Source organism: Lissotriton vulgaris, chromosome 9 (assembly GCF_964263255.1).
Source record: "Lissotriton vulgaris chromosome 9, aLisVul1.2, whole genome shotgun sequence".
Taxonomy (NCBI): Eukaryota; Metazoa; Chordata; class Amphibia; order Caudata; family Salamandridae; genus Lissotriton; species Lissotriton vulgaris.
The window spans coordinates 1,224,715,399-1,224,727,719 of record NC_141697.1 but is presented as its reverse complement, the minus strand read 5'-3'; the positions used below and the strand labels follow the sequence as shown (position 1 = coordinate 1,224,727,719).

General features: G+C 48.0%; 1 protein-coding gene across 1 annotated transcript in view; it reads left to right on the top strand.

The window, feature by feature from the left end:
* The window catches only part of LOC147693100 (laminin subunit beta-1-like), a 381,988-nt gene that overhangs the window by 191,522 nt on the left and 178,145 nt on the right, over positions 1 to 12,321 (top strand). The window contains exon 15 of the mRNA XM_086939353.1: positions 10,683 to 10,839. Coding sequence (XP_086795479.1) covers positions 10,683 to 10,839 — 157 coding nt within the window. The remainder of the gene's footprint in view (positions 1 to 10,682; positions 10,840 to 12,321) is intronic.

The window sequence follows — 12,321 nt, the reverse complement described above, 5'->3', positions numbered from 1 at the left end:
CCTGGCTTGGGGAGGTCTCAGGTAAGGATAGACGTTGAGTCTGCTTCTGGGAGCTTTCTTTGAGCCACCACTGCTGTGAGAGGATGTTGGGGGCAGGGGAGCTGGAGAGCTGGGGGGGGGGGGGGTGTGAGGCATTGCCTCTGTACTTCGCATCAAGCCCATAGCCCTCATGGTTTTGCCAAGTTTGTCTCTGCATCTGGTAAAATCGGGTTTGGTATCCCTGCACTGTGTGATTTTAGGTTAGCTGGTGCAATTTTGCTCTTGGGATACCACCCTGGTAGACTTTTAATGAGAGCCACAGAACCAGACAAGACATACTTGTACAGGCTATCTTGCAACCCCACAGCTAAGCCCTTTCTTCTTATTTTAAGACCACAAAAAGCCAGCTCCAGTGGGAGCCAGGAAGTTAACAACATCCATGTATAAACTGGTGAAAGGTAGAAGCCATAACATGGTCAAACCAGAGTAATCTGTGGAGAAACCACAAATGCAACAATAGGGGTGCAGTGTGTTTAAAACATAACTTCCAGCAGTGGAACCTCAGAACCATTCTTAAAGTTTCCGATGACCATTTCCCCCTGTGCGCCTCTCCTTTAGTCCTTGTACCTTCAGTAGATTCCCACAAATCCCATTGGCTGCTCGGCACTTAATTATTCCAAGACTTCTAAAATGGAAGTAGGGGGAAACTCCCTGTCATCTTAACCCCACAATTGTCTCCCAGATTTTTAGTCAGTGACGTCTTCTTTTTTTTCCCCCTCATTTTTATGCAGTGCTCACAGCAGGGCGGGCGGTCGGGCACTTTACAGTAAATTAAAAGTAAAAGTAAAAGATTACAACTGGGAGAAATGAATTGAAACTGCAATGAGTAAAAAGAGGTTTACACATCTTGAAAAGCAAAGAGTTGGTGTGTCCCAGGGGGGGTTCCTGTTGTTGTTCCAGACCTTCAATTATATCGGAGTTAGGAGTAAAGACAAACGTAGGGGCTTTGAGTAAGGACTTTAAAGAAGGTTTTATTGGAATGTAAGTCTTCTTCTGCATAACAGAACTATCAATCCGGTAGGGGAAATCAGTCTTGCAAAGAGTTCAGCAAAATAAAGGTAGGGTTTGGGACACATCCGTCGGTAACTCCGAAAGACCAATGGTAGGAGGGATTCGGACCAGTTCTTCTCCTCGTTGCAGCACGGCGTTGTACGACAGGTCCGCCGACACCCAAAAGCAAAAAGACAGGCAAGAAGACTAGGGTTACTGGGACGTCCAATATGTACAGTTTGTTAAGGAAGGGGGGTGAAGGAAACCAAGTGCAAGTGAATCCTCTAACGTGGCGCAGTGCATTCAGTGCTCGCGAGGGTAAGGGCACAAGGGATACAAGGTACACTCCGAGGCGGTAACTATTCAGTATGGACGCTACTACGTCCAACCCACCCTGCTACCCGGCCCCGTACCTTGTCAAGCCACGTTCCTCCCTCGGGACCGTGGCAGGGCGAAGCACCGGAACGTTGGCCTCCTGGCTTCTCGAACACAGCAGGGCTCGTCTGAAGCTCGTCCTCCTTCTCGGTCTCACTCGCGTTGATCCTTCCGGTCCGCAAACAGTCCTCCTCGAGGGAAACGCCGTCCGCCGAGGAAACAGTGCTTCCGCTTTTTGACGTTGCTCCGTAGAGAAGGGGCGTGGCTGACATACCCGGCTCGTTCCAATTAAAGGAGCCGGTTCCCATTTCAGGAGGGGTCCAGAGTTCGTCTTTCTTCTCGCTCCACTCGGTCTCGGGCAGCTGTGGGGACAATGTGCAAGGTGAGAGGGGAGCGGCGGACCACCAGTCCAGATCATTACGGGGTTCACCCAGCACCCCGTCACATATCTCCCCCCCTGGCATCTCCCGATCGGGGAGAGGAAAGACCCTGGACAAAAAGTCAGCGTTCCCATTGTCTTTGCCCTTACGATGCTGAACAGAGAATGAGTAGGGCTGTAGTGACAGGAACCACCTCAACACTCTAGAGTTCTGGCTACTGTTCTGGTGGATCCATCTCAAAGGGGCATGGTCAGTATGTAGGAAAAAATGGGTCCCCTCTAAATAGTACTTTAACTTGTCGACTGCCCACTTGATGGCCAGTGCCTCCTTCTCAATCGTGGAATAGTTGCATTCACGAGGAAACAATTTCCGGCTCACATATAGTATCGGGTGTTCAATCCCATCCTCACCCAACTGGGATAACACTGCCCCTATGCCCACATTTGAGGCGTCCGTTGCTAGAATGAAGGGTTTTGCATAGTCAGGGGACAGTAGGACGGGTGAAGTAGTCAATGAGGTTTTTAGGGAGTGAAATGCATTCAGAGCCTCCTGGGATGGCTGCATGAACTTCTTGTTTGCTACTTCTTTCCGCAGGAGATCCGTTAGGGGAGCCGCGGTCTCTGCAAAGTTAGGAATGAACCTACGGTAGTAACCCACCAGTCCTAGGAACGCCCTCATGTCTCTTTTTGTTGCTGGGAAAGGCACCCTCTCTATTGCCCTGATTTTCTCAGTTTGAGGAGCAATGGCCCCGTCTCCCAGAACGTATCCTAGGTAGTTCACTTTGGTGAAGGCTGCCCTTGACTTCTTTGCATTAATATGCAATCCTGCTTCCCGTAAGGCTGACAGTATAGTCTGCAAGTGTCTCAAGTGTTCGTGCCAACTAGTGCTGTATATGACAATGTCATCTAAGTACGCAGAGCTGAAGTTGGTGTATGGCCGCAGTACTTGGTTCATGAGACGTTGAAACGTCGCTGGTGCCCCATGTAGGCCAAAGGGGAGAACTGTAAATTCAAAGGATCCTTCATCTGTCACAAAGGCGGTCTTCTTCCGATCTTCCTCACGAAGAGGCACCTGCCAATACCCCTTCGTGAGGTCAATAGTAGTGATGTAACGGGCGTCGCCTATCTTTTCCACCAGCTCATCCACCCGGGGTATCGGGTAAGTGTCGAAGTGGGACACCGAGTTTAGGGCCCTGAAATCCATGCAGAATCTCTTCGTGCCATCCGGTTTGGGGATCATGACGATCGGGGAAGACCAGGGGCTCTGGGATGGTCGTATTACCCCCAAGTGGAGCATCTCAGAAACTTCCTTCCGAACGGTTTCTCGTCGTGCGGCTGGAATTCTATAGGGCCGTTGCTTCACTATCTTCCCTGGTAATGTTTCAATCTTATGTTCCACTAGAGTGGTTCTTCCGGGAGTATCCGAAAATACGTCTGAAAAGGGGGTCAACACTTCCTGTAACTCTTCTTTCTGTCTTGGAGACAGATCGTTATTCACAACCAACTGTGGTAACGAGGATGGTACCGGGTTTGCGGGTGCAACCACATGACTGTCTTGAGGGGGAGCCCCCAACCACTCCTTGAGTAGGTTGATATGGTATGTTTGTGTTTTCTTCGGAGATATCTGTAACCTGTAGGTGGTTTGTCCAATGGCTTCAATCACTTGATAAGGTCCCTGCCATTCATTTTTGGAACTGTTACCTATGGATGGAAGAAGTACCAGAGCCCATTTTCCTACTGCTATCTTGCGTAGCTTCTTCCCCTTGTCATAGTTCGTTTTGATCCGCTCTTGTTGCCGGTTGAGGGAAGAATTAGCCAATTCCCTCAACTTCCCCAGCTTGTTTCTTAGTTGTGTGGTATACTCCAACATTCCTTTCTTCTCCATTTCTTCTTCTGTTTCCCATAGTTCTTTAGTCATTTCCAACAGTGACCGGGGAACCCGTCCATACAGCAATTCAAACGACGAACAGCCTAGGCTGCTCTGTTTTTGGGACCTGATCACAAAAAGGGCTAAGGGTAATAGCCTGTCCCAGGATGGACCTTCAGCAGACAGCATTTTTTTCAGGGTTGCTTTGAGTGTCTGATTGTATCTTTCTACGAGGCCATCTGTCTGGGGGTGGTATACCGAGGTTTTCAGGTGTTTAACTTTCAAGAGCTGGCACACCTCCTTCATTAACTTGGACGTAAATGGGGTCCCCTGGTCTGTGAGGACCTCTTTTGGAAAACCGACCCGGGAAAACAGTTCTACAAACTTCTCTGCAATGGCTGACGTTGTAGTGGTACGTAGAGGAAATGCTTCCACAAACCTGGTGGCGTAATCGACCACAACCAAAGCATAGAGATGGCCTCGGGGAGTTTTCGGCAGAGGACCGATAAGGTCCATCCCCACTCTTTCGAACGGCGTCCCTATGATAGGCATCCTCTGGAGGGGGGCGGCCGTTGGTCGTTGCGTGTTCCTCCTTTGACATATCTCACACTTTGCACAGTAATTCTGTACGTCCTTATAAATGCCGGGCCAAAAGAAATGACGGAGGATTACATCTGTAGTTTTTTCCTTGCCTGTGTGACCGGCTGTTAGATGGGCATGGGCAAAGAACAACACCTGTTCTCTAAAGGACATTGGTACTAGCAACTGTAGATCCCCCTCATTCTGGGCTTGTCGATACAGCAATTCTTTTTTTATCAAGAACCTGGGGAATGTCTGGTTGGGGTTCCCTTCATTCGCGTGAGCAGACTCCCATGCATTATATAAGGTTCGGTCTTCAGCCTGTGCAAAGCGGAAACTTTTGTCCGCGACCCAGGGGTCGGGAGAGAGACTAACGTCTTTTGGAGACTGATTCGTGTTTAAGGTTTCCTTGAAAAGGGAAAGGAATTCAGGATTATCGGTACCAAGTATCATGTCCTCGGGTAGAGAGTCCACCACCCCCACCCGGACCTTACAGGGATCTCTTTGGGGCAAGTACAAAGTTAATTCAGCTACTGGGTAGGGTTTCACGTCGCCATGGACGCAACGTATATACACTGTGGCTGGGGTAGAAATTTGTTCAGGTTTAACAAAACAGTCCTGGACGACCGACTGTCGGCATCCGGAGTCTAACAGAGCTTTCACTATGAGACCGTTCGCCTTCATACTCACATAAAAGGCACTTCCAAGCTCCGCTGAATACATCACGGTCCTTGGTAGATAGCCCACTTCCATGGGTTCTTCTGTAGGCTTTTTCCGCGGGCACATTCTGGCGATGTGGCCCCACTCTCCACATTCAAAACACTGGGGTCCTCTGTTCAAGGGGGAGATCATGCCAGCAGAACGGGACCGAAAAGCTTCGGTCTTTACTTGTGGTTTCTTGTCAGATTTTGACGGCACCATCAGTTTTTGCGACTTTTCTGTTTTGTCAGTATCCCAAACTATAGTCCGAGGTTGTGCTCTGGAAAAATGTGACGCCATTTCAATTGCTCGGTTTACATCCAGATCAGCATGTTGACGTAACCCTCTTTGTGTGGCATAAGGCAGAGCCTCCATGAACTGTTCCAGGTATATCTTGTTTAGAATTTCTTCCTTCGTACACGTCTCCGGTCTTAGCCACTTGTTGGCGGCCATTCTCAGTCTAAAGAAAAGGGTCTTTGGATTCTCTCCAGGTGCTCCTCTCTCTTTACGGAATTTTACTCGGTAGGCCTGCTGGTCTAGTCCCAAATGGTCAAGAATTACTTCTTTAATGGTCGAGTAGGTTGTACTCCCCAAGGGGTTTGCGGCCTGATAAGCGGATTGGGCCTCCCCAGTGAGGAGAGGAGCAAGGAAAAACGGCCACTTCTCTTCAGGCCATCCCATAGCCCGGGCCACCCTCTCGAAATTGAGTAAAAAAGCATCGGGATCCTCTCCTGGTATGTATTTTTGTAGAGCCACCCCGCTATGGTGAGGGGTAATCTGACGCACTTCTCCTGATACGATTTGAGTGGGAGGCGGCATTGTTTTAAGGCCTTCGAGTTGGGCCGATACTGTGGACTTAATTAATTCCCTATCAGCTTGAGCACATTGTATCTGTTGCTGTACTGCCCACTCGAGTTTCTCTTGGCCTTTAATGATATGGTCTATGAGGGCTTCCATCTCTGTTTGGCAGATGGATGATGTTTCTGATCCCACTTCTGACACCAGTTGTCCCAGGGGGGGTTCCTGTTGTTGTTCCAGACCTTCAATTATATCGGAGTTAGGAGTAAAGACAAACGTAGGGGCTTTGAGTAAGGACTTTAAAGAAGGTTTTATTGGAATGTAAGTCTTCTTCTGCATAACAGAACTATCAATCCGGTAGGGGAAATCAGTCTTGCAAAGAGTTCAGCAAAATAAAGGTAGGGTTTGGGACACATCCGTCGGTAACTCCGAAAGACCAATGGTAGGAGGGATTCGGACCAGTTCTTCTCCTCGTTGCAGCACGGCGTTGTACGACAGGTCCGCCGACACCCAAAAGCAAAAAGACAGGCAAGAAGACTAGGGTTACTGGGACGTCCAATATGTACAGTTTGTTAAGGAAGGGGGGTGAAGGAAACCAAGTGCAAGTGAATCCTCTAACGTGGCGCAGTGCATTCAGTGCTCGCGAGGGTAAGGGCACAAGGGATACAAGGTACACTCCGAGGCGGTAACTATTCAGTATGGACGCTACTACGTCCAACCCACCCTGCTACCCGGCCCCGTACCTTGTCAAGCCACGTTCCTCCCTCGGGACCGTGGCAGGGCGAAGCACCGGAACGTTGGCCTCCTGGCTTCTCGAACACAGCAGGGCTCGTCTGAAGCTCGTCCTCCTTCTCGGTCTCACTCGCGTTGATCCTTCCGGTCCGCAAACAGTCCTCCTCGAGGGAAACGCCGTCCGCCGAGGAAACAGTGCTTCCGCTTTTTGACGTTGCTCCGTAGAGAAGGGGCGTGGCTGACATACCCGGCTCGTTCCAATTAAAGGAGCCGGTTCCCATTTCAGGAGGGGTCCAGAGTTCGTCTTTCTTCTCGCTCCACTCGGTCTCGGGCAGCTGTGGGGACAATGTGCAAGGTGAGAGGGGAGCGGCGGACCACCAGTCCAGATCATTACGGGGTTCACCCAGCACCCCGTCACATGGTGATTCTTGGTTTAAAAGCCGTTAGCTGACCACAGGGGGTCTCTTTATCAGTAGATCAAGAATAAAGGGAAAAGGTGAATATTTAAGAGCTATTGGAGGTTTTTGGTTGTGTTTTTTTACAGAGTTTTATATATACCGCGAACTTGACCCGAATCGAGTATCAGAGCTTTATATAGCACTAGTTGCATAACATGAGGACACTTTCATTTTTTTGTTAGGCCCGGGAAGATTAAGTGATTTGCCCAAAATCACAGGATGCTCAGCGTCATTGCCCAGACTCGAACCCAGTTCCTCTGATTCGAGGTCGACCGCCCTAGCCGTTAGGCCAACTCCTCTCCCCAAAGCTTTAAACGAGTCAGTGTCTTGTGCCCACCAATTTGTTTGCAACGCTACATTCAGTTTGCGATGCAGCTGACGTACTAATCAGTGGCGCTACAAAAAGTCCATTTGCAGGGAGTTTCAAAAGTTTTTGCCTCATTAATATTTAAAAGGTAGGGGTCCCATTGTGACTCCCTGGGCCCGATTCACAGAATGAACTTAAGACTCAACCCTAAACATACTACTATTTTGGTATTCACAGAATGCACTTACTACTTTTGGCATTCACAGAATGAACTTACTACTTTTGGTATTCACAGAAGTTAAAATGTTGTCTTACGTTTGTCTTAAGACAAACTTAAGACAGACTTAAGACATACTTAAGACAGTCTTAAGACAAACTTAAGACAGACTTAAGACAGACTTAAGACAGACTTAAGACAAAATCCTAACTCAAGTCTGTCTTAAATCTGTTTTAAGTCTGTCTTAATTTTATCTTAAGACAAAATCCTAACTTCTGTGAATACCAAAAGTAGTAAGTGCATTCTGTGAATACCAAAATAGTAGTAAGTTTAGGATTGAGTCTTAAGTTCATTCTGTGAATGCCAAAAGTAGTAAGTGCATTCTGTGAATACCAAAACAGTAGTAAGTTTAGGGTTGAGTCTTAAGTTCATTCTGTGAATCAGGCCCCCTGTGAGTGGCTGCAAATACAGAGATATGGACCTGTCAGGGACGGTAGACCTCTGACCCTCCATTCACATGGAGAGCCAACATTATTTAAAAGTAGCCCTTTTCCCCTAAAGTAGGGTGGCCATATTTTCAGAACCCAAAACTGGGAGAGCTTAGACATAGAAAGATGACTAAAACAAGGCATCCACCAGCATAGGGCTAATCTGTCATATCTCACAAACCTATAAACGGTCTACAAATAGAGACAAAAATAGACTTGCCTTTAAGGGGCTGTGAACGTTGTTCCATTGCAAAACGCTTTGACTAACCAATGGGAAAAACTGAGATCTGAAGCTGCCTCACACCATGTGTAAGCGACTAATTTGGACTAGTTTCTTTTGCATTCGGCGACACGTAGTTCTATATTATATTTAGGGAGTCCAGTTTTATGGTATTTTCTTAACATTTCCATCTGTATTTATCCGAATTCATTTTTTGGCCATCTTATTGTATTTATCGATATTGACTAAGCATTTTGATACTAAATGAAGTCGTAAAATGGTATAGGTCTACATTTATTTAACTGATAAACATGCGCGTACACTTTGATGCCTACCATGTTTTTACAACTTAAGCAGCCAAATATAACAAAGCACTGCACCCACGGGTTAATATTAGCATATTTGCACAAAAAAAACATTTGTCTCTACGTAAGGAAATCTCATCTTGTTTTGTAACTTCTCGTGCTGCCCACCTGCTCAGTTGTTAGCCTGAAATTAATGAAAGCACTGTGGGGCATATTATCAAGGGCTGGCGATAATTATCGGTGAGCACGCTTTTAATTATCGCCGGCTATCGCTGGAATATATCGCCAAGCTAGCGTTGTATCATCAACGATTAGCGCTATGGCAATAAATAATCCAGCGATAGCGGTGTTTTCCATGGAACATCGCTGGTTTTCCAGCAATGTTCCATGGAAAACGGCAATATCCTTGTTGATAGGGCCTGTGGTCTTAGTCACACAACCCACCCCCCATGTTAGGTATGCCTTAGTCAGGAATTTAACAGACGTTAAATCCCTGCGTTAAGGTATACTTAAAGCGATTTCAAATATCGCTACTCCTCGTTGATAATATCGCAAAGCTGCCTTCGCGATATCTTCCCTGGTTGGTTTCAGAGCCACGCCTACTTTGCATCTATTTAGCGATACGAAGTCAGGCGTGCTGGAAACGGGCTCTAAGTCAGCAAAACATGCGGTAGCGTGTCCTTGTTAATTAGGTGATAAACTTATTGCAACTTTATGCCCGAAAATGGATGCTAAAGCGGCAATAAGTTTATCACCAGCCCTTGATAATATGCCCCTGTATTTATGCAATAAGGTGCAATCCTGTCCTTTTCCCCCTGGGCTGGTGCTGTCTTAGCAGCTTAGCACAAATGCAGGCACCGTTGCACCATGGTGCAAGGGTGCCTGTGTTGTCGGGAGGATTGTGTTCGTGCAGGAAGAGAGGACCTACCTGCACAGAAACAATCCGGAGAGGATTTCTCCTCTTTCCATGTGTACTGCAGAATACAGCACACATAAAAAGAGGAAGAAACAAGGAGAAAAAAGATATTTCTCCTCGTTATGCCTCACCTCAGGAGGCGTAAGGATAAGGGGCTTAACCAGGTTTACTTGATAAAGTGAATCTGTCAAAGCATTGAAATCCATGGGTGTTTCATGGGGAAACCCACCGCAACGCCCATGGAACACCTCCCTAGCGCAGAGTAAGGCAGCGCAGCGATTCGCGCTGCCTTGCAGTGCTAAATATGTACGAGGCCATCTAAAGTTTCGCAGAGTGGCTTTGCGTGGCCTCATAGATATGAATTTGTTATTTGCGCCGCCGAAGTGTCACAAAAAGAGACACACTGGCGGCGCAGAGGGCTCTTAACTAAGCCCTCAGGTGACTCTGAAGAAGGAGCTTCTGTTCCTGGTGTGATGAGAGGGCCCTGGAAACCCGAGCCGGCACAACACTGTGACTAATGTGCTCGCTCACCGGACCTTCTCTCAACAATCAGGACATGTATTTATTTAACTAAATATTCTTTCAACAATATTTATAAAAACTGCGCTGTCCAGGCAAATCTGGGACATCTGGTCACCCTACCCTAAGTGATCAGAGGTTGCTTTAAAAAAGTTTGTCGATCAGTGATTGACATCGAAGGTAGCATGCAGGTGGAGTGGTACCATGGCCACTGTCTGTTCCAGCCAAAGCCAAGTGTACGCGTTCACAAGGTGGGCGCTGCCCCTCAACCACAGCTTCCATTTTGCCAATGAGACGCAACTCACTTTAGGGAGATCATATCAAGTCAATGCTTTAAATGGAAGACGTGGATGCAAGCCATTGATTCATCACATGGGAAGTTTAGAAGGAGGAGGTGATGTCCCTTTCACGCCGCCCCCTACTGAACAGCAATCAGTCGCAAAGAACATTGTGTATCGAAAACTGATGAAACAATGCGTCCTTTGTACGTTGTGACGTGCCCTTTGGCGGCTGCAAAGCCTATGATTTTGTGAATTGAAAGTTTTGCAAAGGACTTAGAGCATCAATGGTAAGTATGGGAGCATTTAGACTTCCAAGAAAATTGAATAATTAGGTGCACAATTATATGATATCCTCTTCCAGAAAGTGAACTCAAGCTTTGTTCTCATGGCCTCTCCTGTCCTTGATCTATGCTGGTTGTATGCACAGAAACAACAAGCACAGGTGTGCACATTCCAAGCCCCATCTCATCTCTCTATCTCTCTCTGTCTCTGTCTCTCTTTCTCCCCCCTCAGGTGCTCGATGGAGAACGGCCAGTGTGACTGCAGACCCCACATCATCGGCCGCCAGTGTGAAGACGTTCGTCCCGGATACTTCTGCATGCCGCTGGACTACTACACCTATGAGGCGGAGGACGCCAGGGGCCTGTCCATCACAGACCCTGAACTGCCAGTAAGAAGCTGTTCTGTCTGAGTATGCCTGGTAGGCGGGCCTACTGCATACCTGACAACTAAGATAGAAATTTCACCATGTTAGGAGGGGGCGGGGCCTTGGAGGGGCGTAGCCTCGTGCCGCGGAAGCACCTAGGGGGAACTTTTGCCCCCTGCCCCACCCCCAATCACGCTCCTCAAAAACCAGAGAAAAAGCTAGCTGAGGCTCGTGCCGATGTTCTGGGGTGTTTTCAGACCCCCTTAACTCCTTAACAGTGGCGCAAATTCCACTGTGGTGCAGGACTTCTATTGAGTGAGCATGGCCGCGTCGGCCAACGGACGTGCGCAGCACTACCGAGGTAGTGCTTGCGACGGTCGTTGGTGGACGCGCGCACGCAACTGGTTAATGGGCGTGGGTAGTTCAAAGCCTCTGAAAACGAGCTGGAAATCTGCTATTTACAGTGGTTTTTGGCTCATTATGCCTCCCACCTTGTGACCGTGGAAGGCCCATCCTGTGGCACTGTGTGAGTTGGCAGGTGTGCTACTGCTGGGAGCAGCCACTGCCTCATTACAGTGACCAAGCAGTGAGTGCTATGGGGTTTGCAGGTGACAAATCTATCCCAGTGGGAACTCCTGCCCCCATCACCAGCTGAAGAGTGGAATCTGATGAGCCCGAGACAGCCTCACGCAGATCACTCAGGTCAGTGCTCACCCACTTCCAAAAGCAGCTAGGTTTACTAGATCAGTATTACAGACAAAAACTACTCATTCAGACTGGTTTCTCGCTTCTCTACATGTGACTGGAGCATACGTGGGCATTGGAGGGTCCCCATGACATCTGCTGCTGTGTGTGTGTGTGTCAGGGGTAAGCATGGGCGGAAAATCCGTTTCACTCGCGGATTTTGCGGATTTTCGGTAAATTCGCAATCCGCGAGATTCGCGAATCTCCCGCAAAATCCGCAAATCCGCGAGCAGCGGATTTTGCTCGCACTGCTCGCACTGTTCGCGTGAGTTCGCGGCTTCCCAGTACAACTTCGCGCCCCGCGAATAAGTGCAAAATTGCAGAAATACAATCTTTGCAAAACTGAAACTACTTACCAGGTTCAAAAGTTCAGGCTCATCATTAGTAGCCATTTCCTGTAGTGCTTCCTGAGGGGCCCCTCCAGAGTTCAGTTGCCAGTTGCAACTATTATGTGACCCTGCTCTGAACCTCAGAATAGTTACACATATGCCACAAAGGTCCTGAATTACAGCTAAGGGAGACAAGCAGGAGCCAGGCTGGAAGTTCAAATCCATTAATCAGCCCCTAATTCATTATTGTCAGTTGGGGCAGGGCAGGTGTTGTAACTAATTTTGCAACAATGAAAGCACTTAGCAAGTGCAAAAGATCACTAATCAGGAAGCACTAAGGAAGCAGGTGCCAGCTAAAAAAATATTCTGTGACACATTAATCAGCCCCAAATTAATTCAGGTCACTTGAGGCAGGGAAGGTGTGCTTGTGTTG